This window comes from Artemia franciscana, chromosome 2 (assembly GCF_032884065.1).
Source record: "Artemia franciscana chromosome 2, ASM3288406v1, whole genome shotgun sequence".
NCBI classification, from domain to species: Eukaryota; Metazoa; Arthropoda; class Branchiopoda; order Anostraca; family Artemiidae; genus Artemia; species Artemia franciscana.
In genome coordinates, this window is record NC_088864.1 from 7,105,619 (window position 1) to 7,132,836 (window position 27,218).

The 27,218-nt window shown below is 34.9% G+C and overlaps 1 protein-coding gene across 1 annotated transcript in view; it reads right to left on the minus strand.

The window, feature by feature from the left end:
* Positions 1–27,218, minus strand: part of LOC136034056 (glutamate receptor ionotropic, kainate 1-like) — a 126,825-nt gene that overhangs the window by 35,283 nt on the left and 64,324 nt on the right. The window contains exons 3-6 of the mRNA XM_065715170.1: positions 15,812–15,951; positions 14,230–14,350; positions 9,167–9,187; positions 4,753–4,925 (exon numbers count right to left, since the gene is read on the minus strand). Coding sequence (XP_065571242.1) covers positions 4,753–4,925; positions 9,167–9,187; positions 14,230–14,350; positions 15,812–15,951 — 455 coding nt within the window. The remainder of the gene's footprint in view (positions 1–4,752; positions 4,926–9,166; positions 9,188–14,229; positions 14,351–15,811; positions 15,952–27,218) is intronic.

Sequence of the window (27,218 nt, forward strand, 5' to 3'; positions counted from 1 at the left end):
GAATTTCTTTTCAATTATTTGTAATCTTATGCCAGCAAAAGTCTTAAAGGTAGGGCCCTGCTTGGTTAAAATTAAAAACATGAATGTTCAGGCTAAAAATGTGCTTAAGAGGGGATACATCCCCCAAAAGTCAAGGGATCTTATTGACAATTGCATTATCAAATTCAGTGTATCAGACAACCCTACTGTAGATTTTTTTTTATATCTTCCATCTTTGAAAATGTGGAATTATATATTTTTTGCCAGATGAAAGATCATAGATGTTATTTCTTTGTTCTACCCAGAGGTGATCATATCGAGCCAATTGTCCTATAAGATTGGGAGAGGGCTCACTAGAATGGAAAATGAAAGTTCTAGTGTCCTTTTTAAGGGACCAAAAAATTGGAGGGCAATTGGCCCCCCTCCTACGCCCTTTTCTCCCAAAGTTGATCAATCAAAACTTTAAGAGATCCATTTTGTTCGTTATTGTTGAGAGGTCGATAGTATTTGTTATTGGGAAGCATACCAACATTTTCAGGAGGGAAAATTTTCTGGCGATTGATTTTCTAGGAAGATTTTCCCGTCGAGCTGGAAGTTTCTGGGGTTCCCTTTCCAGGGGAAATTTTGCACGGGGAGAAATTGCCAGAATTCATATTTGACATTCGTTCAATTTATTTGACTTTATCGTTAACAACCCCATTTTACATTTGGAGACATTCTGGGGGAACTGTCAGGGAAAATCTTCAGGGGAGTTGGAGTAATGTGGGAAATTTTTATGCGGGGAGATTTCCCATTGGAGAAATTCCAAATTATCACCAAGAGAAATTCTCCGTGTAAAAATTTCCACGGGAGAAACTTTCCATTAGCGGGAGGGGCATTCTTAGGAAAAATTTTCCACGCAGGGGGGATTCCATCATGACTTGAAGAATGATCAGAAATTAAATAAAAAACAAGCCTTTCTTCAAATGAAGGTATCCTAAGGAGTATGTTTCAGGTGGAATCGCCAACAAGAAATTTTCTGGGGAGAAATCCCAGCCAGGATGTAATTGTCCGGGGGTTATTTTCCAGGGAAGAATTTTAGACAGGAGGAAATTTCTATGAAGGAATTTCTCATGGGGGACTTCCCACTGAAGGAGATAGATTTCCTGGGATTATTTGTGAAAAAGATCAGAAATTAAATACAAAAAAAGTTTTTCTACTGAAAGTTAGACAACATTTAAAACAAAAAGAAATTATTTGGTGTATGATGGGGTAGGCTTCTCCTGAATACCCCGCTCTTTACCCTAAAGTTGTAACTTTTGTCACAATTCCTTAAGAACAATTCCTGAAACGTAAGGGCCTTGTAATTAGAATTAGAACCTTTTTTAAAGTACTTAAATAACTTTAGCGTGAACAGAGGGGTGCTGAGGAGAAGGCAGCCCCCTCATGTAGTCTAAGGAATAATTTGTGTTTGTTTTAAGTTTTTATATTGCTTCTTACAGTCAGTAGGAAAAACTTACATTTTTTTATTTAACTCAGGAAAAGGCGAAAAGTTGAATGAATCACAGAACATTTTTCAGACTTAACGATGTAAGACATTAGAAACAAAAGATATTTTATTTAGGATAAACCACTTTCTTATGCAAATACGGATTGTAAAAGTGACACGGCGAATCCCCAATACTTATTGTCATGAAAATTTTCGTGATTTGTTTTATCAACGTTTGCATAGAAATCTTCTTTTTATGCTCTATTTAAAGCTTATTTCTCGTCGGAGCTTCCCCATAATTTTTCAGAAGATTAAGTACGCAAATTAGGCGGCTGAACGATTTGGGGGCTTTCTTGTGTCGTGCTATAACGACTTTCCTTTGAAGAAGGATCGCATATCCAAAATTGCGAAATGTGGAAAACAAGCGCTAAATCGTTCATTTGTTTTTTGTTTGTTTTTTTTTGCGAATGTAAGTATTTAGGATGAGACGGGTTCTCTTTAAGCTTTACATAGAACAAATTTTTCTTCTGTTAGCTAATATTGTGCGTAGGGTTTCCTTTCGCATTTCTTTCTAATCTTTTTCATGGGCAAGTAAAGTCGTAATCTTTCCAGTGAACGCGTCTTCGATTCGTCAGCGTAACCTTGATGTCATTTGTAATAGAAAAGTGTCTTAATTCGGAGATCAAACTGTTTTTCTTGCAAATACGAATATTCAGGATGAGAAGTGTGATTTTTGTACTTTATTTAGAACTAGGTAATTTAGTTCAAACTAATTGCCTCTTTGATAGCTAGGAATTCAAACTACAGTATCAAATCATTCTCTTTCACTTATTATTGCACCTATGCTCAACGATGGTCTTTTCAATGAACGTGTCTTTGATTCGTCAGCGTTGTTTCAGTTACAAAGGGGCCAGCGTCAAGATTCTTGTTGTACGCCCCATTTCTGATTGTCAATCTGGATTGAACTTTCCAAAGAAGGATGCTAAACAAGTGAATCGACGTTAAATATTTTTCTCTTGCTAATATGATATTTAGGATGTTACATGTTTCGTTCAAATTTGTCAATAATTAAATACAAAAAAAACGTGCTCTTTCAACTGAAAGAATGGAGTAACATTAAATCTCAAAACGAACAGAAATTATTCTGTGTATGAAAGGGTTGCCCCCTCCTCAATACCTTGCTCTTCATGTTAATGTTTTTTTTACACTTTAAAAAAGCTTATTATTCAATTAAGCAGCCCTTCTGCTACAAGAGTAGTTCTTAAGAAATTGAAACGAAGAGTGGAACTTTAAATGGTGGAGTTTTTTTCTATGGATGGCGCCGTGGATACAGCCTTAAATTATAAATAAGTTCGTAATGAATGGAATGCAATGTTGCCAGTGGTGTCAATTCACAAAATTGCGGGTTGGGGGAATATATTTTTGGGACTATAGGGGTAAATTCCGTATTTTGATTTTAGTTTTTTTTTTAACAGAAGAAAAAGGTATTAGTCCATAAGAAGACCAAAAAAGATTTTCTGTGAATCTAAGGGGGATAAAAAAAATTTGGCGGGCCCAAATTGGCATCACTTGTGTGGAAAATCAAGGTGAGTTCAATTTACCCCAAAAATAAAGGCGGGCTAATAGATTACATGGTATGCTAACAAATATAGTCTAAGGAACTCCTTTTGGAGTTTGATTAAATTGAATCTTTCATGGCATTAGCAAAGACAATTGTATATATTTCTATCATTATTTTCCAAATTTTAATGAACTCAAGACTTTCCAGATCCCTCTAAGTTTGTTAATGATATGCCAAAGAAAACAAGAGCTAAGAGCTCATATAGCACTTGTGACGAGGTTGGAAGAGCCGAGAGCTCATACGGCATGAGCTCTAGCGAAATTCTATGAATCAATAGATTGATTTAAAAGGAAAATCAGAGGCTTAATGCCGGTCGAAATTTAAAATAAGAGCTCTGAGACACAAGGTCCTTCTAAAAATAAAAATTCACTAAGATCTGATCACCTACTCGTACGTAAAAAATACCTCATTTTTTCTAATTTTTCCTCTCCTTTCAACCCCTCCCCCCCAGATGGTTGAATCGGGGAAACAACTTTATCAAGTCAATTTGTGCAGGTCCCCGACACGCCTATCAATTTTCATCGTCCTAGCACGTCCAGAAGTACCAAACTCGCCATAGCACTGGACCCCCTAACTCTCCCAAAAAGAGCGGATCCAGTCCAATTACGTCAATCACGTTAATTTGCATATTCTACCCACCAAGTTTCATCCCAATCTCTCCACTCTAAGTGTTTTCCAAGATTTCTGGTTTCCCCCTCTAACTCCCCCAATGTCTGACTTAGAATGTGATTTCGAAAAATGACAAAAACGTGATAGCATACCAGTACTTCGGGAAACATTCAAAGAAAATCTTCTTGCATATTTATTAAGCGACATTACCGTTTCGACAAAATTTTCGTTTTGACAAATTTTCATCCAGAATAACGGCAAGGAATTTAAATTAATCAACCTGTTGTAAAGGCATTAGACAAAAAAGAACCCATATGTCACGGATGATCCTGTTCAAGAAAAAAATCGTATATTGGCATGTTTTTTTCTTCAGTAAGAGCTAATAAATTACTTGAGTACCAATAAGGTGCAGTTAGTAACGAAATTTCAAGATTATAGAAAAGAATTTATAGACTTTAATGAGAAAACAAAATTACTAAAATCATCAGCAAAAATTATAATTTTACAAAGAGGCAAGGTTTCAGGCAGGTCAACTATAAAAAAAAAAGAGAAATAGGACCGGCACAAGGACAGAGCCCTGAATAATTCCGTAATAAATTAGGATAGTATCCGAACGAAGATATCAGGATTTATCAACACAATCATGTCGTCTTCCTAGAAATATAAGATACAGAAACAAATATGAACTTGTGATGAAGGCCCATAGGACTTAGGTTCAGAATTACGGAGCGAAAATTCTTGGTGACATGAAAGAAAATTCGTCAAGGCATGTTCACCACAACCTAATGAATCATTTCTATGTTACTAAAAGTTCGTGCATTACCGGCTCGGTTAATATACCTTTATGAATATATATTGAGAAGAGCATAGAATATTATTATCTGATAAATATCTTAGTATTTTTTCCAAAATCTTACAAAAAGCTGAAAGCAGATATACACCTATATAATTTGAAATATCTGTATAACTATCAGCTTAGGTAATGCTATAACATGTAATATTTCAATAGCTCATAAAATACCCCAGGGGTCAACAAATGGGACAGAAAAATAACAAGTAATGTTTTTGCACTTACCGCTCTAAAAAGTAATTGAATAGTCTCTGGTTTTGTATCGATAATGATGTTAAACATTTCCCTTTGTTTTAGTTCGTCCATCACATGTCTATACGTAGACGGGGTTGCTTGTCGTATATAAACTTCAGTATTCTTTGTTGGAGTTCTTACTAAATCTTGTAAACGAATTAACCCTAAAAGATAAAATTATTGTATATAAAAACATATAAAAAAACATAAAATTGTGTATAAAAAAAAAACAGTCAAATACATCTTACTTTAACTAACAGTGTTAGAGATCATCTAATAATTGTAAAAGAGAGCTCTCCTAAATAATAGCGATGATATTCAATAGGAACTTTCTCGCCGGAGAAAACACAACACTTTTTGGTAAAAATTTACGCCAGTTCAGGTTATATCTACTGTCTTTATAAACGAGCAATAATTGTATATTTATATATTATGTTTGTATTTTTTCTCGAAAACGGCTGGATATTTGTTCGGTAAAATCGGCATCCAGGTATATTCTGGTTAAAAGAACGATTTAGATAGGTCTGTAGTTTGAGAAAATTCTTTAACAGCCTTAATTTTGGAAAAAAAAAACTATTTATGTGACTGACGTCATTTTTATATACATCGGTATTGCAATGCCGTTGTCACATTATGTGGGAAAATTGAAGATTTTTATGCATCAAAAAGCACATTAAATTGCTTAAAACGGGAAAATCAGTTAATTGTAAAAATATTTGTGTATATTTTAACAACGGATTAATTTCGAAAATCTTAAAAAAGAACATAAAATGTTTGGAGCATAGTAGAAATCGTTGTTGGAAATCAGACTTGCTGAATTAATCAAATATTTTTTAATGGACTGAGACTGATGTATGAAAATACATTTAAATACCTAAAAGACAAAAACTGGAAATTGCAAAAATATTTGCATATATTTTAACAAGTGATTACAACAATTACAAAACCTTAAAACAGAAGTTTGAAGTTTAGCATATATCAAACAGTTCGCGATAACGAACTGTAATAAGGAGCGACCCGGCTCAAGAGTAACCGAAACTCTAAAAAACGGAAGTTTGACACCAATAGTTACATCAAAAGAATCGTATTTTTATGCTGGTTTTAAATATATAAGTTTCATCAAGTTTAGTCTTACCCATCATAAGTTAGGAGGCTGAGAATCTTTGGATTATTATAGAAAATAGGGGGAAACACGCCCAAAAAGTAATAGAATCACACTATCAGATTCAGCTTATCAGAGAACTCTACTGAATAAGTTTCAAGCTCCTATCTGCAAAAATGTGGAATTTTGTTTTGTTTTTTGGCAGAAGTCAGATCACGTATTCGTGTTTATTTGTTTTGTTTTCTCCCAGGGGTGACTGTACCGAGGTCCTAGAATGTCACGAGAGGGCTCATTTTAACGGAAGTTGAAAGTTCTGCCCTTTTTAAGTGACCTGGTGGGGCCTGGCGGCCACGGCACATTATGTATGTATAATATATATATATATATATATATATATATATATATATATATATATATATATATATATATATATATATACATATATATATATATATATATATATATATATATATATATATATATATATATATATATCATGAAAAGAGAAATCACCAATGCAACAGCACAAAAAAAAAGAGACAGAAGGAGAAAAGGAAGACTGTTTTCCTAAATAAGTGATTAATTATACCAGCACTTGAATGAGGCCCTAACCCTACTCATCCATACAATTACATAGGTCAAACAGCTTAGCCATACGCAATCAACCATAAAGAATAATCCAAGGACAGGCAGTCATGTCGTCAATAAGTATAAGTCGTCATTTACCAAACAATAGAAAAAAGAATATAGACAAATAATTCAGAGGCAACACCCAACATAAGGGCTCATCAGGAGAATACACTGGCCTATATAGGGTTTCGCCACTCTAAATTCTCTACCCAGCACAGTGTTGTGGCTACCACAGAATATCCATGGCATCCCCGTGTCAGGTATCACCCCCAAAATACATGCCTATGAAAGAAAAAAGAACAGCAAATGTAAAACAACCAAGTAAAACCAAAACAAGCTTATCCTGTTAATATATCCCTCTTTTTTAACAATAGGTAAACTAAATATTATAAATTTTACCAAAACACAAATATTATCACATTGCAAAAAACCTGAAAGAACTAAACAATTATAGAATTCATCTTTACCATGTGGCTAATTTTTAAGAAAATCCATTCAATTAGATATATATATATATATATATATATATATATATATATATATATATATATATATATATATATATATATATATATATATATATATATATATATATATCATGAAAAGAGAAATCACCAATGCTACAGCACAAACACAAAAAAAAAAAAAAAAAAAAAAAAAAAAAAAAAAAAAGAGACAGAAGGAGAAAAGGAAGACTGTTTTCCTAAATTAGTGATTAATATAGACCAGCACTTGAATGAGGCCTTAACCCTACTCATCCATACAATCACATAGGTCAAACAGTATAGCCACACACAATCAACCATAAAGAATAATCCATGGACAGGCAGTCATGTCGTCAATAAGTATAAGTCGTCATTTACCGAACAATAGAAAAAATAATATAGACAAATAATTCAGAGGCAACACCCAACATAAGGGCTCATCAGGAGAATACACTGGCCTATATAGGGTTTCGCCACTCCAAATTCTCTACCCAGCACAGTGTTGTGGCTACCACAGAATATCCATGGCATCCCCGCGTCAGGTATCACCCCCAAAATACATGCCTATGAAAAAAAACAGCAAATGTAAAACAACCAAGTAAAACCAAAACAAGCTTATCCTGTTAATATATCCCTCCCTTTAGCAACAATAGGTAAACTAAATATTATAAATTTTACCAAATCACAAATATTAACACATTGCAAAAAACCTGAATGAACTAAACAATTATAGAATTCATCTTTACCATGTGGCTAATTTTTTAAAAAATGCGCTCAATTAGAAACACAATTCAAAATAAATGGCGCTGTGACAACATTTCTCGAACCTCCGAAATTAGTTAAAAATTTCTTTAAGTATTTCTAGATAATTCTTTTGATATTTATTTAAAAGTTCGTTATAATGAAAACTAAATTTTTTAAATTTTTAATTTATTTGCAGAAAAACCTCTTGATATCAATTTTTGGCTTAAGATTTTACATCTATTTTTAAAATCAATATAATTACTACAAATCCTTGCATAACGAAGTAACTGCGAGAAAAACGCTGAATATGTGATATTTGAGTGTATATTACTTTCAGGGAATGGGAAACTAATCACTTCAAAATCAAAATCATCCGTTTTATTATACATTTTAAAACTTAATTTATTATTATCACAAATATTAATATTTAAATCTAAGAAATGATCTTCATGACCAGTGCCATGACTAGGCTCAAGAATAAGCCCTGATGGATATATATTTTTAGAAATATCAATGAAATCCTTACAATTTAAGACCAAAATATCATCTAAATATCTTTTATTATTTGACAAAGCATGTTTTAAATTAATTGGATTATTCTTATCCATCATATATTTATATTCTAGTTGACTTAAAAACAAGTCAGCTATAAATGGGCTGGCATTCCCCCCCCCATGGGAATTCCCATAATTTGCTTGTACAAATCACCCCCAAATCTTATATAAGTATTGTATAAAACAAATTCCAATAACTCAAAAATTTACCCTTTATTTATGTTTAGTATTCGTTATTGGGTCCATAAAAAATTCTCCTAAGACATTTTAAACGAAAATGGGATTGTTCGGGAGGAATCTTTCGGCGATGCGTGTTTTACATTGGAAGAACTTTACTTTGAGGACTTTTCTATGGGAGGAGGGGATTTTTCACGGAGGGAAGCTGAATTTCCCAGAATTATTTGACAAACGATCGGAAACTAAATTAAAAGCACAAGTTTTCATTTGAAAGCAAGGAACAAAATTAAAACTTAAAATGAGCAGAAACTATTCCGTATAAGAGGGGGATTTTCCCCTCCTTAGTACTTCGGTCTATAGGATGAAGTTTTACTTTTTGTCCCAATCCTTAAAGGAGAATTCCTGATACACAAGGGCCGTTTAATTAAAATAAGCAGCTGATTTTTAAAGTTATTAAACATTTTAGCGTGAAGAACGATATATTGAGGAGGGGGAAACCTCCCTCATATGCAGAATGATTTTTGCTCGGTTTAAGTTTTAATGTTTTCGCTTACTTTCGGTTGAAAAAAACTTGTTTTTTCATTCAATATTAAAATAAATCATAATGACTCTCATGCAGCACAAATAAAATAAACGGTTGTACATTAGTCAAAGCAGATAATATAATTATACATGCAGTTTGCGAAAGCAATGATCTTGTAAAGTAGTTTTACCTTTGGAATTCACCGTCTCGGCTGTAAAAAGAAGTTTCGTTAGAAATATTTATAACTTAATCTAAGCAATATAAGTTTAAACTATTCCATATTAAAGAAGTTTGAATCAAATCGATTTGAGCTTAAATGATAATCTAATCGCTTCATTAAAATTAAATATCTAACTTATTTATGATTTCGGGTGTAAAATAATCTAAACTTGTTTAATAGTCTATGCAGTATTTTGATCATTTGTTTCTATGTGCAAGTTTCTATTTGAAATTCCTTTCTTCCCTGTTGGTGCTGATTGCGAATAACAGCTATGCGTCATTTATTTTAGTTCAGTTGATAACCTGTATCTGTCTTGTAAAGTTCTGTAAATAAATGCTTGTTAAACGAACATAGCAAAATTTGCTATGTTCGTATAAAACGAACAAAGCAGTCTAGAAGTGAGGAACAATATGTTTGAGATGTTAACATTTTTATAGATAATTTTGACTTAAAAAAAGACATACCGCTTGGTCAGTATGGCCTATTTTCTCCCAGTAAATTATCTACTCAAACGTTCTAAAGCCCAGATTTTTTATTCTGTTTTATCCAGTTTCAACGCCGATATAATATAATAAAAGAAAAACACGGACACATTTTTAAGAACTATTTCTTGTTACAGAATTGGAGTTGTTTCAATCGGTGACAAATATGATGCCCATTATATTCCTTAAAAAAGAATCTCAAATTATTTCATATATATAGTCAGTGAGTTTAACATAATTTATAGGTTCCTTTAATTTAATAGTATTTTCTAATAAGGTATTCAAGTTGTGGCTTTTTATTGCGGCTGTCTGATTTTTTTTTCAATGGAAAGTGAAGACTGGCACAGAAACTTTAAGTGAGTCAAAATTATTTTCATTCGAGTGCTCCTTCCCCCTTAATGCCCGTCTCTTTATGCGAAACTTTCCCTTTTCAGTCCTAATTATATAAAACAACTGCTAAAAAAAGGGCAATTGCAAAGACAATCGGTAAATAAAGTACTAGCAATTACAGGCTAAAAAATTTCTTCCATCTTGCACTATAAATATTGCAGTCAAACATTTTTCAGTAAAACATTATGGAGGTGTAGTGCGCTAAGGAGGGGGCAGAATCTTCATATACTTACTTTTACTTGTACTGGATGTATTACCAGACGCTGATGCCTCAACCGGCAGCTAGAATGGTTCCGTATGGCATCCTTATGGTTGCCTCCCATTCGTCGTGATCTTGTGCAAGCTCTTCAGGATACCGCAGCCAGTAGTTCTTCTTCTTTCTGCCGAATTGTCGAAATCCACCATTGATGTCCAGGTCTATTTTGACAATTCCTCGACAATTGTTCCATTGTCCACCAGACCACCTGTGCCAATCTGGCAAAGGAGAAGCTAGAAGCACTTGCCTGATTATGAGGCCATTGGGTCTTCTTAGGCCATGTCCAAGCCAACAAATATACTTTTGACATTCAGTGGAGTTTGCGGTGGGGGCGCACATCAGCATTTGCGATTCTGTCAGAGTATCGAATCCCCCGGATTTTTTGTAAATAACAGTGGTCAAAGACTTCAATATCATGGAGATGAAGAACTTTTAGTGGCCAAGGCTCAAATGCATAGAAGAGAAAACATCTAAAAGCTGCTTTACAGACAAAAAGTATTGTCTTCATAATGATTTCCCGTCGCTTCCACAAATGGTAAGGGAGCTGAGATAGATGGCTTGTGCTTTGTTTATTCTGTTCTATACGTCAAGGTTACAGCCTCTACGAGAGTCTATTAGTGAGCCAAGATAATTGAAACTATTGACCTTTTCCAGTTCCTGTCCGTAAAGCACAAGCAGATAATCCGACTGTAAATTTTGGCCCAATACTTTAGTTTTGGCAGTGTTGATTTTCATACCCAATAGCTGAGAAAAATAGATTATTTCATCTGGCAATGCTTCGGCAGTTGCTGGATCACCAGTAAGAACCTCGTTGTTATTTGTGTAGTCCAGGTCAGCCACGTTAATGCCCAATCTCATAACGTAGCTATGTCTATATAGTAGTTGAACCCCTGTTTTAAGCCGCTATCCACACTCTTCACCCAGCATCTCACAATGTCTTACTCTTCACCCAGCACTCTTACAGTGCCGTAAATGTACCTCACTCTTAAGGATTCTAAGCGAGTACAGTAGGTGATATTTTATGTTGCTTATTTTATAATGGTAGTTCTTTCGCCCTAGGTAGTTCGTTTGCGAAATCGCTTAGCAATTATTATAATCTCAGTTCCTAGAAATTCGCATATTAATAAACAAATATTGTTGCCATGGAAAATTGTTGTAAGTATATAAAATTGACTGTGTATTAATTTTATATCACCAATATTATATTATACTGGGATCTACACTATCCTGGGTAACATCTTTTATTTAATTAATAACGCGGACTCTTTTGGTCATCTTCACTTAGAGCTCTTACGTTACAGTAAATTTACAGCGCCCAGCGCTCTTACATTTGCACGGTTCATAGTAGGCCCTCAATTATGGGGAAGTTGTAGCGTTCCTGCTGTCGGAGAATAATATGATGATTGAAGATTTAGTCAGTCTGGCCTCTCCCTTTTCAAAATTTGTGCTACTTTTCTCATGTCCACCCACCCCTTGCTCCCGAACCCTTTACTAATTAATTAAAAAAAAGTTTTTTTCAAACTTAAAGTAAGGAGCATCATTAAAACACAAAACGAACAAAAATTGTTCCGCATATGAGGGGGTGCCTCCTCCTAGATACCTTGCTCTTCACGCTAAAGTTTTTAAGTACCTTTAAAAAAGCTTCTTAGTCTAATTAAACGACTCTTGTGTTTCAGGAGTCACTCTGAAGCATATGGGACAAACAGTCAAACTTTAGCGTTAAGAGCAGGGTATCGAGACGCGTTAAGAGCGAGAATAATTTCTATTCGTTTTGAGGTTTAATGCTACTCGTTAATTTTAGATGAAAAAATCTTGTTTTTTGTTTAATTTATGATCTTTTTTCAAATAATGCCGGTAAATTTGGCTCCATCTCCATTAACAATTCGCTCCCCTCACAGGAAACTCCTCGGGAATTTCCTCCTTCTTCGGTTCTATTTTGTCGTTTGTGTAGCCCCTTGACAATTATTATAAGCTTCACAGAATTAAAATAAGTTCTTCCAACCTCAGCACTTGTCAGGTAATTCTAGGGGGACCTACCCCTAGGATTTTTATAAATACTTTCGCCTTTGCATGAAAAAAACTAAATCTAGAAAAATTACCCGAAAAGATGTTTTCTTGTGTGAATCAGGTATTGCGAGTACACATTTTTACGGGGGAGATTTTCTGAGGGGGGATACGCTGGAAATATTTTTTATCTGTAAATATGCTTTACAGGGTCCAGCTAAGTTATCTGGTACTAAAACTTAAGGCGAGCAGACATAAAGTCTTATGATGTTTAAAATTTAAAGCGGTGCCTGATTAATGATTAATAAGTCAATCTTATTTTACTGGCAAACAAGGCAAAGAAGAGGTTGAGTGATTATTACCAAAATTTTGGTTTTTGTAAACAATATATTATTCCATATTCATTCTTGGGAATTTAAATTTGTACATAGGTATTTCTAAAGATGTGGAAGCATTTCATTTTGGGCTTGGTTCTATTTGTCGCTTTTTGAAAACCCATTGCATTTAAAATAAGCAGCCCGGAATTAGAACAAGACTTTCCAAGCTTCTAACTTATCAGGAATACCCCTTGGAGAGGGAGAATTGACCGCCAGCGCTTACCTTCCCCATTGTGCCTTTGTTTAAAAAAAGATTAAATCCATAAAAATTGCACAAAAAAGTTTTTCTTGTGTGAATCAAGGTATGGGGGTACGTATTCCCACCGGAAGGAATTTTCCGTGGGGAGAATATGCTAGGCACCTTTTTATGTCTGAAATTAGCTTCATCGAGTGAAGCTTGGACCCGTGGAACAGAACAAATGCATGTAGAAATAAATGAAGAGTTTTGAATTAAATGAAGAGTTTTGAAACTAGGGGGGCTGGCGTGGACTAGATTATTCATAAATTTCAGAGTAGAAACCTTCATATGGAAATAGTCCCTCTAAGGCTTTCCTAGGAGGGACCTTGGTCTCCTGAACCCATTACTCTGTGCCTGTACATGCAGAAGCGCTACAAATCTAAGTGTAATTTAATGTGTAAGTATAAGTAGTAAAATATTAAAAATATATACAAATAAGGTATTTGTCACATCAAGAAAATGTATATTTTCTTAGATATTTTATAAAATCACGGCAAGACCAGAAAGGTTTTAAATTTGAGCTATATCCCATTTCAAAATCAAATCCTCTGTTTAACCCTTTAGTTGAATCATCAGAATCGCTGGTGTAATAATATATCATTAGCCTGCCATGACATGAGCTTTTGTGCAGAACTTTAATTCTTTTGAACTGCAAAAAGTGGCCTAAAGTGAAGTAAACAAAGGTCTAGCATATGCGTGCATAATTTAAATGAAAGTCTTGAATTGAATTGAAAAATATCTTGCTTCAAAACTTTTTGGTTGGCTCAGAATTTGCCAGTTTGTGAAAGGTAATGTAAAATCTAATAGAGATATTGATTTTTAGATTATATTTGATGCAAATATATATCAGTTTCCGATATATACTGTAAACTGTATAAATATATGTAGGCCTACTGTTTCTGGGGTATTTTAGTTTTCGCCTTAATGACAGAATGTAAAGACAATTGTTGTGTGATATTGTGAAACTTGTGGCATTGTGAGGCAATGTGCCTTGAGTGAATCACTAAAGAGTGAAAAATCTTTCGAAGTACCAGAGCACGAAAAAAAATAAATACAATTATTTTGCTATTTTAATTAGGTCTTCATTTAAATCACGTTTATAGTTTTTTTTTTTTTTAATATTGTTCCGTTCTGTTGTAAGTGTCAGGTTCAGTGTCAGACTAGTGTCAGACAAGGAACGGGAGTAATTACAGATTGCTTAGAAAAGGGACGGCAGTTTTATAATCTGTCCCAGGCGGCACCCACGATGGTTCAGCCATTGAATTTGAGAAAACAGCTAGCCTTACCTCCATTTTCTTCGTATACAATGGCAACTTTAGTCCAATTCAGGTACGTCATTAAATCCTTATAAGCACTATTTAACAATTCTTGCGAAGGATGTAGATTTACAGTAAACTCCTGAGAACCCTGGAAAAAATTTACAAAACTTAAAATAATGTCAATAGCAATATTTTTATTTTTTCTTTAAAAAACGAATCTTTTTAAATTAACAAAATAATAGAAACCAACAATAATTTTCTAAAGGAATTCTTTGTACAGGATTTACTCCCCACACTAGAGACATTTCCAGTCTAATAATTTTTGTCAGAAATTGCTAAGACACTTGCAAATGGCCCAGATTGTGCGAGGTCGAACTCAGTAGTGATGGTGAGCCAAGATATACGAAACTGAAGTTGAACATAAATTGCTTACAAGCATGCTAAAATGTAAAAAGAAACATTGATCCACTCGAATAAAAAAAAACTACTAGAAATAAACTCGTTTTAACAAGCTGGTATAAAAAAAGCTTGGCTTATATTTTCCAAATGAGAATTCTTCTGTTTCATTTGAGCTCAGAAAAAGGATTTAATCTGAACTTTTAGCAAAATGTTTCTGCAACAAAATCAGAATATTCAAATTGGACAAGAATTGCTCCGCAGTAACCTCGCACAGCTTACGTTTCGCTTTCGCTTAGATTTTTTTATCTCTGGAAAAACTATAGACGTTGAATATATTAAAAACCCAGGAGTGTTATAATCAACAAACAAACTACACACAGTAGTAAGGAATAGAAATTTGAGATTGATGACATTGACAAGTTTTATGAATGCGCGAAAAATCATTCTGACAGGATGTTCTAAGAGTTATTTTAAGGTTTTTTTTCAGGTCGTTCCGACATTTTTTTAGCTGGTTCAAATTTAATTCGTTTTTCTTCTGCTAAAATAACCGATAGAAAAAATTAGTGACCCGACCAATAACTGCTTACCACTCAAATTTTTGCACAAATATCTTAGAATTAAGCAATTGTTCAAATGAGACACAAAAACGTACGTTGTTTATAAATATCGTGAAAAATGAGCTGTAAAAAAGATTCGACCTGTCCAGTGCTCAAAATTCTCTTTCTTTACCTTGGCCTTGGCTATTAGAAGCACGTTCAGATCGAAATAATCTACCTAAATAATTTCTCAGCTTTTCAATTTTGTTATATTTCGTCTCTTTTGTGTTTATGTTGTACCAAATTTAACGAGGTATTCTTTCTGTAAAAAATCAAAACAGTTATCTAAAGAAGGTGGAAGAGAACTCCTAATTACTGTATATACTATAAATATATTTTACAAATGCTCTAATTTAGGGTTTGAATATAGCATTATTAATTACCGTTTTTGTAGAAATTCTCAGCTACTGCATATCTTCACTACCGTTTCATATATTCCAAAGGCATTCAAACATTGTATCATCATAAACAAATTAAGAATTACTAACACAGCAAAATCGAAAATTATTAAAAAATGGATTATTGACATGTAAAAAAAATCATAAACATAAATACAAGAAAAATCATTTTAACACTAATTATCTATAAAACCAGCTTCAACAATAGAAACCTACCTTGACGTGTATTTCCGTGTCAAGCCTCGATTCCAGATGAGGAATTTCCAGAGCATCACATATAGACTGAATATGTGCCCCAAGAAGGGGATCAGAGGGACCAAAAACAGCCTGAACACCATTTGATATTTGTTTACACGCTGAAAATGAAATAGCCACAAGTCAAAATTATGATATATAATTATGATAAATTATGATAAATTATGATAAAATTATGATAAATTATGATATATAATCTAAAGTCAGCAAGAGTTGTATCAGAAAATATTCCAGAGGGGAGAATTGCTACCATGAGTTTTGCTTTGCCAAGATTTTAATGTGGATATTCGTCACTTTGCCACTTTTAAAAATCTTAAAATATCTTCAGTTTCCATGGGGAGAGGCCGTGCCCACTTTTAGCTCTCCCTGTCAGCATCGATGAAAGCTAGTCATACTTAATGAGCTATCTTTGCACCCTGAAATACCTAATTTTTAGTTTTTTCCCTGTTTTTACACGCTAGATTTAGAGGTAGATTCGAGGGCATTATTCCTAAGGAGCCAAAAAATGTTCAAAGAGAAAAAAAATAAAGAAGTAGTCTTTCTTTTACATTGACAGCCTCCTTAGTCTACAAATAATTCTTTCTGTAGATTTTATTGGCTTGTCTCCAAAACCTCTTTAAATTAATACGATCAAAGTTTTTCGCCAACCAGAATTTTACAAGATACATATATATATATTATATATATTATATATAATATATATATTATATATATATATATATATATTATTATATATATATATATATATATATATATATATATATATATATATATATATATATATATATATATATCTATATATATAAAAATAAGTTGTCTGTGTGTGGATCTGTGGATGGATCAGGTGACGTCATGTTTCGGCTGACGTCATGAAATTAGTTGCCATCATTTTTGCTTTGAAGGTGACGTCATGTTATATAAGACATATGTTCGCGTAGAATTCTATTAATGTTTAAGTTTACAATGACTGATGAAGATGCTCAAAGAGTCTATGCCAAAAAACTTGCTGCTGATAGAGAAAGTCAGAAAAGAAAGCGTGCCGAGGAATCAAAAGAACAGCAAGGAAACAGGCTTGAGGCTAAAGAACGCAAAACCGCGCAGTTAGATGAAGATCCACCTGGACAGCGAGAGTCAAAACATATTAAAACTGAAAATGATAGCGATGATGATTGGGTTTGGGATTTTGACTTGGAGAAGGTCATCAATGACTACCAGATTTTAGTTAAAAAAACAAAGGTTCGGCGATATGTATTTCATAGTGAAGCTGAAAAATAAAGAAGAAAAAGAAAACTGAAAAAAGAAAAAAGAGAAATTACAGACTGGGATACCGGGACACAAATGACGACCGGGACACAGGGAATATAAATGACGACCAGGACACAGGTATTTAAGAATATCGTTCAAAGACAAATTTTTAATTGTAAGAAGACCGTTGAAAGAGAAATTTCTAATTGTAAAATGACTGAAAAACCTACAATGGCAACGGTACCACCATCGAAGTAGATAACCAGTGGGTTTACGGCCAACCTACCATCTTCAAAGATACCACGATAGGAAGACTCTACACCGTTCACCCCAATCAACATGAATGCTTCTTTCTACGCCTGCTTTTGGTGAATGTACCCGGTCCGACATCCTTTGAGTATTTGAGAACTGTAAACGGTACTATACATGACACTTACCGTAGTGCATGCCAAGCTCTGAATTTATTGGAGAATGACCAACACTGGGATAACTGCATCAATGACGCGTGCGAAACGTCAACCCCAAGTCAAATTCGTACACTTGCTCTCCATCAGCTCCTACAGAGTTATGGGAAAAATATAAGTCAAAAATGTCCGAAGATATACTCCATCGAAAACAGTTAGAGACGTCAGAAATGACTTTTGATTTTACATCAGAAATTTATAACGACATTTTAGTTATTATAGAAGATTTGTGCGTACGTATGGCAAACAAACCTCTTCAGGATTTGGGAATGCCTTCACCTAACCGTATCGCTGCTGTTTCGACATGTGTAGAATTGGATCGTGAACAAAGTTACAGTACGAGTGATCTATTGTCGTATGTACAAAATAACATTTACAAGTTAACGTCGGAACAAAAAGACATTTATGATACGATAGACTCAATTTCAGGACGTATACAACTACCTGCTGATTTCTGTAGTTTAGTGACGTCCAAAAATGAATTGATTGAAAAAGTATTTCCGAATATTCTAAAAAATTATAAAAATAATAAATGGCTTTTAGTTATTATAGAAGATTTGTGCGTACGTATGGCAAACAAACCTCTTCAGGATTTGGGAATGCCTTCACCTAACCGTATCGCTGCTGTTTCGACATGTGTAGAATTGGATCGTGAACAAAGTTACAGTACGAGTGATCTATTGTCGTATGTACAAAATAACATTTACAAGTTAACGTCGGAACAAAAAGACATTTATGATACGATAGACTCAATTTCAGGACGTATACAACTACCTGCTGATTTCTGTAGTTTAGTGACGTCCAAAAATGAATTGATTGAAAAAGTATTTCCGAATATTCTAAAAAATTATAAAAATAATAAATGGCTATGTGAAAGAGCGATTCTCGCACCCAAAAATATAGACGTCCACGAAATCAACAATATTGTCTTGACCAAGATTCGAGACCAGGCAGTCCTTTGCAAGTCAGTCGACACAGTTTTGGAACCAAATGAAGCGGTTAATTATCCATCTGAATTTTTAAATTCCATATATCTTTCAGGGTTTCCACCACACGTGCTACAACTAAAAATAGGCGACCCACCAAAGCTTTGCAATGGCACGCGACTTGCCGTAAAAAAAACAATGGAAAGCCTAATAAAGGCGACAATCTTGACAGGGCATTTTGAGGGTAAGGCTGTTCTTATTCCTCGCATTCCCATGATTCCAACGGATCTGCCTTTTCAATTTAAAAGATTGCAATTCCCAATTCGATTAGCATTTGCAATCACCATTAACAAAGCTCAAGGTCAATCATTAGAAAAATGTGGTATAGATCTTAATACTGATTGTTTTTCCCATGGACAATTGTACGTTGCATGTTCGAGGGTCGGTAAACCTGACAATCTATTTATATGCAGCGACAATTGGACAGCGAAGAATGTTGTATATTCGCAAGTTTTACGCAGTTAATTTGTATTGTATCCATCTATCTATCTATCTATATAAAAACGAGTTGTGTGTATGCATGTTTGTTTGTTTGAAAAAGAGCGTTTGCATATGACGTCATTATTAGTGCATACGGCTTTGTATATGCACAGACAATGGGAAAGCCAAGAATGTTGTATATTCGCAATTTTTACGTAGTTTAACTCCTGCAGACGAAATGAATGCTTGCCTGAAAAATTCTAATTTATGGGCACACGTAAAAATATTAAAATTAACTACAAATATGCGTGTCCGATTGCAAAACGATGATTCTGGTCAAACATTTTCAGATCAATTGCTGGCAATTGGAAACGGAAAGCTTCCAGTAGTGGGAAAGCCAAAAATGTTGTATATTCGCAATTTTTACGTAGTTTGAAACACATATATAAATCTATTTATATTCACAGGTGGGACACAGGGACACAACTACAATGGCGCGTAACTAATATGGCGCGTAACGACTTACGCGCGCGGGGGGCTTGGGGGGCGCGAAGCGCCCCACCAACTAGGTGTTGGGGTGGCGCGAAGCGCCACCCCAACAGCTAGTATATATATATATATGTACATATATATATATATATATATATATATATATATATATATATATATATATATATATATATATATATATATATAGAAATAAAATACTCTAGTAGTACTTCAGCGACAAATTTTTACTCATAAGCGAATACACCTAATGATAAAATGCTATTTGATTAAAAAATTATAATTGGAATATATTCAGAAAGCTCTTACAATTTTATCTGGCAACAGTAGCAACTGGTTTATTCAGAAATCTGAAAAAAAGTAAACAACAATTGGTACGGATCTAAATTATTCCTAAACTGGCGGGGATAAGCTCCAGTTAAGATTCCACCCCCAGTATTTTTTTCACTATTTCTTTTTTTAAATATCTAGTGATTTCTTTTGCATATATCTGTGTTTTTTTTTTTTTTTTTTTTTTTTTTTTAACTGCAAGGATGTTGTAAAAATTCAGTGAGAAAGGCGCACTGATTCAAAGAAAAGTCCGTGTTGATAATTCTTCTTTTTAGGAGACAGTCTGCAAGCAAGAGGGCATATATTGCTGGAAACAGTAAAATTTGCTTATATTTTTTTATGTGGGGTCTGCCCTGTGCAAAATTTTTTGCGAGTCAGCAAAATCGTGATCTCGAGCACTGTTGTTTTGCTGGCTCATTATTAAAATTCAATATATGAAGAAAAATACAACTATATGATCATGAACATGAAAATCATTGAAATCTCGAACTGGCAAAATCTTGTTCTTAGTCTGTAAATGTAGCAGTTTTACCGATTTAATTTCTATATTAGAGAAAAAGATGAATTTGATATCATAGGCAGCGCAATAGCTCTGCCTAAGTAAAGAGCGATGTGGGCACAATGTATTTTTTTTTTTTTTTTTTGTTTGGCTTGATTTAGATCAGGACATTTCGTACCGAAAGGGTTGTCGTATAGACTTCGAAAAGGGCTCATTCGATTGGAAATTGAAATGGCTAGTGCTCTGATTAAAGGGAAACTAACATCCTTCCGACACCCACCATTTCCCCAAACACATCTAATGAAAATTTTGAGATAGCCAATTTGCTCAGCGTAGTTAAAAATCCCAGAAAAACATGTCTTCGATTGGGGTCATTGGATTGGTAATCAGAAGCTCTAGTATCCTCTTTAAGATTAAGATTGATCGGAGGGTGGATAACCCCCCCCCCCCCCCCTCCACACTTCGTACTTTCCCGAAATGCATCTAATAGAAATTTCAAAATGGTCATTTGTTGTCGTAGAAACTTCTAAAAAGACTCTGTCAATTGAAAATTAAAGGGGCTAGTACCCCTTTTAAAAGTCGAAAGTGATTAAAGGGCAACTAACCCCCCTCCCACGCCCATAATTTCCCCAAACATATCCAATGAAAATTTCGAGATAGCGATTTTGTTCAGCGTAGTTAAAAGTCCCGGAAAAATATGTCAATTTCTATGGAAAATATGGAAAAATAAGTCAATTTCTAAAAAGGCTGATTCGATTGGAAATTGAAGGTGCTAGTGCCTTTTTAATAGCCGAAAGTGATTAAAGGGCAACTAACCCCCTCCTACACCCATCGTTTTTCCCCAAACACATCCAATGAAATTTTGAGATAGTTAAAACATCAGTAAACTATGTCTTTGAGGATGACAACAACAACCCCCTCCACAACCCTCAGGGCAAGAGTTGTTAGTTACACCTGGGGACATATAAAGTGTTTATAGAAAGGGTGGTCGTGTAAACTTCGGAGGGGGCTCATTGGATTGTTAATCATAAATTCTAGTATCTTTTTTAAGATTCAAAGTGATAGGAGGGTGGATACACCCCCCCACCCCACACACACACATCGAGTATTTTCCTGAAATACGTCTTATAGATGTTTTTAGATGGTCATTTGTTGTCGTAAAAACTTCTAAAAAGGCTCATTCAATTTGAAATTGAAAGGGCTTTTTAATAGTTAAAAGTGATTGGAGAAGTGAATGGAAGGCAATCAGCCCCCTCCCCCAGACTTATCATTCCCCCAAACATATATGATCAAACTTTTAACAGAGCTATTTTGATCAGCCCTGTTGAAAGGTCCAGTAATTATGTCTTTGGGGATGTCAACCTCCCCACAGTCCTCAGGACAAGGGCTATAAGCTAGGCAATTCGTTCATTGTTTAGACTTAGTATATGTTATTGAGAAAGGTATGCATGTTTGAACTTTACTTTCCAAGAAGACGAAGGATATTCAGGTGAGACTTTCAGAGAATGTTGAGGGCAGTGTTGAACTAAATCAAAACACGTTATGTGTGTAAAAATTGTCCAAAGGGTGCAACACAGAAATAACTGAGTATATTAATTTGGAAAATTCAGGAAATAATAAGGGAGATGATCAAAAAGGCAATATTTGCATGCTACTAGTACTACTACAACTACCACCACACTACTCCATTTACAGCATTAAGGGGAACTGTAAACTAAATTAAAAGACGCTATGTGCATACAAATTGTTATAATAGCGTATCTCAAGTTTTGATTTGGTTATAAAGGAAAGATCAAGGGGAAAATCTTAAAGAGGAAGATCATCTCATCAAAAGGCAATATGCGGACCTACTGCTAATACTACTGCTACTGCTACATTTACTACTTCTACTACTTCTATTGCAACTACTTCTAGGGCTAAAAGCACTGAAATGAAAATTTCAAGAAGTATATGAACATACAGATAATCAAAAGGACTTATCAGCAATATCATAGCAAAGGCTTTTATGGTTCTGGATATCTTCAAATAAAGCCTGAACAAGTCAGCCTGTGCTTTTGATTCTGAATTTTGACCACTCCAACACAATACTGAATCATACGACTTTTTAGCTGAAATCAAGTTTTCCTAGGGGTAATTTACAGAGTTTACCCCCCAAAAAAGGAGTTTTAACACCACTTCTTGCGTATGAGGAAAAGACAAAAAATAAGCTATTAATTGCAATTAGAATTTTATCCAATTTAAAGAAAAAAATTTATAAGCTCTTACTTCTTTTATTTCAAGCTTGAAATGAAGAGTTGTGGCACAATTTACTGAAATTTACGTTAACCTTAGAAGAAAGGCTTAGAATTGCTTTCGAGTATTCAACGGGTAACCAAACGCAAAACAAATATTTTTGTTTGAAAAAACACAAGACAAGATAAGTTTGTTCTACAATGTGTTTAATAGCTAACAATTTATAATAGTCATTATAATAACTGATTAAACAGGCAGTTTTTACAATTTGAGGAACTCTTGAACTATTGCTATTTAGATTTTAAGTTTTAACGCTTCTGTAAGCAAAGTAAGGCAATTCGCAAAATATAAAAAGGAGGGCGTGAGTTTTTCTCTTATTCTTATTTAATGAAGATAGCGTTTTTTGTATAGAGGTACCGCCAGTTTCATTTACTTTTCAATTTTAGTCTAAGATTACTTGTAAATAGTCCAAGTAAGTAAGAAACAAGCAAACGAGTAGGCAACTTACTATTTGGCTACAAAAAAAAGACAAGAAAATAAGCTAGTATATATATTAATCTAATATTTATTAATCTAATATATATATTAATCTGGAACGTGAGAACCATGTCCCAGCTTTCAAAGACGGAACAAGTCATAAAACAGATGATTCAATATAAAATTGATATCCTAGCTCTATCTGAAGTACGATGGACGGGTATGGGCGAAAAGCGAATAGACAAAGAACATACTATTATATATAGCGGCAACGATGCGACCAGAGATCAAGGAGTGGCCCTTCTGCTATCAAATGTTCCTGCCCAAGCTATGATAACTTGGACCCCAGTATCATCACGAATTATAACGGCTAGATTCCTCGGTTCCCACGCGAAGCTGTCTATAGTAGCATGTTGATGCCCCCACGAATGAAGCATCCACAGAGGATAAACAGAGCTTCTATAATGAACTAGTAGGTGTTTTTAAAGACATACCAAGACATGATGTGCTATGCCTCTTGGGAGATCTTAACGACAAAATTGGAAATGATTACACTTTCTGTCCGGAGGTCCTCGGAAAGCATGGCATCGGAGAGCAAAATGACAATGGGGAACTACTGATTGATTTTGCCCTTTTACATGATCTGGTGATAGGGGGAAGTCTGCTTCCTCATCCAGACATACATAAATACTCCTGGACTTCACCTGATGGTCGAATAAGAAACCAAATTGATCATTGTCTCATTAATAGGAAATGGCGCTCAAGTCAACAAGATGTTAGAACTTATAGAGAAGCAGATGTAGGATCTGACCACAATTTAATGATAGCCACCATTCTTTTGAAACTAAAGAAACATACAAGAAAGTGCCCCCTGCCTGCAAAACCACTTTTCGTATCAGCAAAGCTAAAAGACAATGAAATGAAAACGTTGTTCAGTGTTGAACTATCCAATAAGTTTGAAACCCTCGTTTTGCCCGAAGATGCAGATTGTGAGACAATCTGGGAGAGTATGAATTCATGCTATCATGAAGTGGCAGAATCAACAATTGGGTACCGTCCAAAATTGAATGATGAATGGCTCTCCCAAAAGACATGGGACCTGATCGCTGAAAGGAAAAAGATAAAAAGCCAACTCCTGGATGCCCATGTACCAAGTGTACAAATACACAAACAAAATGATTATAGGAGGATCGACAAAGAAATCAAGAAAAGTGCACGGACAGATAAGAGAAACTACATTGAGCAAAAAATAATACAAGCCGAAGATGCAGCGAAGAGAGGAGACTCAAGGACCCTTTATAAACTAACGAATGAAATAATAGGCAAGAAACCGATTCAAGATGGACCTGTAAGAAATCCTGATGGCGTTCTCATCACCGAGCGATCGGCTATTGATGAAACATGGGCCAACCATTTTGAAAAGCTTTTGAATAGACCACCGCCTGATGAGCGTCTAGATGTACCCTCTATAGCTTTCCTCAAGCTTGACATCAATACAGAACCCCCGACTCTTGACGACTTACTAACAGCCACAAAGAAATTAAAAAACGGCAATGCACCAGGCGAAGACCGTATCACGGCGGAGTTGATGAAGGCATCAATCAGTTCATGCATATCTATATGGCTGTCCTTGTTCCGAAGAATTTGGATGACACAAAAAGTACCAACAGATTGGAGGCACAGCACACTCATAAAACCCTTCAAAAAAGGCGATAAGACAATACCTGGGAATTGGAGAGGTATTAGTCTCTCATCCATACCTGGCAAACTTCTTTCACTAATAATCCTTCACAGAATACAGAGTCCACTTGACAAGTACTTGAGAGAAGAGCAACATGGTTTTAGACCAGAACGTTCATGTACCGATTTGATCTTCACACTAAGGGTGTTAATTGATGATATCCGAGAATGGCAAACCAAATTGTACATGGCATTTACAGAATTTGAAAAGGCCTTTGACTCGCTGCATCGGGAGACTCTATGGAAACTACTAACCTTTTATGGGATCCCTGAGAAGTTAATAGCCTTCATAATGGCTCTATACGATGAATCTGAATGCTGTGTTAAAACAACAAGATGAATCTGACATGTTAAATACATGTCTCCGGAGAATACTAATCATCCATTGGTCACAAAAAATCTCTAATGAGAAGGTGAGACGGATGACCGGAAAACCCATAGTGACAGATGTCATTAGGACACGTCGGTGGAAATACTTGGGGTATGTACTTCGTATGGACGATTCCCGGATCCCGAAAGCGACGTTCCAGAGGCAACCAGAAGGAAGAAGAAGAAGAGGCAGGCCGCGCAATACACTGCGGTGCACCTATCAGACGGACCTGCGAAACATAAATGCTTCCCTTCAACCGGCGTGGGAAGATGTCCTTGCTGCGGCGCACACGAGGGATTACTGGCGGCTTCTCGTTGATGCCCTGGGCACCTCTGGAGGCACAGGAGGATCTAAGGTCTAAGGTCTAATATATTAATCTATTATATTAAGAAATTTATATTTTTGATATTACTGAAAGATTAATACAATCTTAATACTGAAAAAAATCGGTATTCGGCGGTTAATTTCAATCTGAATAGTGTAAAAAAAATAATCGATTGAAAACGAAGAACTATTTTGCTTTGTTCATACTTTTTTTGTCCTTTCTGATAACAGGGAACGCCGACCTAGATTACTAATATTGATAGCCCCTGGAATAGGATCATTTGTGGGCTCGCTTTCAGGTGTAGGTTTCGTAGAGTAGTTTTCTACTGTGATATTTGAGTGGATGTTGTTGGAGTCGTGTGACTCCGTATTAGTAGAAACCTATGACTACGATGGTCGAAGAATCTTTCTCAGTTTTTCAAACAAGAGTGTATGGCAAGGTGTTTTTATTTCTATGTTGAAAGCGACAAAGACGGCTTATAGTCAAGAATACTCTTTACGATTTCTCCTCTGAGTAGGTCTGGATTTTCAACCTAGCCCTGGGAGCTAAAAATACCGGACTCCACACCCTTAATAATTTCTTATATATTTACGTGTGTCTGATCCATTGCAAACGTGTCTGAGTATTTCTATGATTTAGAGAACAGGAAAATTGGAACCTAAAGTTTTACGACGTTAAAAAATGACTATCGTATTGACATTTTGACTGACGGCTTCAGACGATTCGAACTGGACTTATTAGGAGTTTCTGAAACTCATATTCCTGGTGTAGGAAGCATTAAATTAAGTGATATGGAATTTGTTTACTCAGGCAGGAAGGATGGGGCACATAGACAGGGAGCAGGGCTCATGATGAATAAGGAAGCTGCTAAGTCTTGTTTAGGCTGGGAAGGTATAGAATACTAATTGCTCAATTTATGACTAAAACGTTCAGGGTATCAGTTATAGTAGTATATGCCCCAGTAGAACCAATTGACGGAGATACTGGCAACTCAGGTGAATTTTACTTACAGTTAGAGGAGCAAATAGACAGGGTACCGGGTAGAAATCTGGTGTTTTTACTAGGAAATTTTAACGCACAGATCGGTAGAAAAAGGGATAGATGGTACTTTAGCCTAGGTAAATTTGATATAGGAAAAGAAAACAGTTATGGCTACAGACTTTTGCAATTTTGTAGTTATAACAATCTAGTTACAAGCAATACGGTGATTGGTCATAAAATGGCCCATGAGATAACATATTATTCACGTGATGATAAGAATGGAATCCTTATTGATTCAGTTATATTAAACCGATAACTGGCAAGATCAATACAAGATATTAGGGTATATAGGAGTGCTGTTATTGATGTTAAAAGTAAAGATTACCATTCAGTAGTGTCTAGGGTTAATTTAAAGCTGAAATTTCGGAAGGATAACTATGTCCCAGGAAGTTATGATTTGGTAGACTCCAAGATGAGAATATGAGAGAAACTTTCCATGAACAGTTGAATACTAAACTTGAGAGTTTAAAATTTAACAAAGTGAAAGATGGTTGGAATAATTTTAGAAAACAATTTGTGAACTTGCTGATGGTGTGTAAGGGAAGAAAGTTGGCACTGCTGCTAGGAATATTAGTCAAAAGGCGATATGTTTAATAGAGACGAGATGGGGCTTGTACAAGAATTTTCTGAGTGTTAGATCATATGAAACAAAAGGAAAGTAACAAAAGCATTAAAATATGAACTAAGGAGGTATCAAATGGAGGCCAGGGATAAAATTGCCGAGGATCTAGA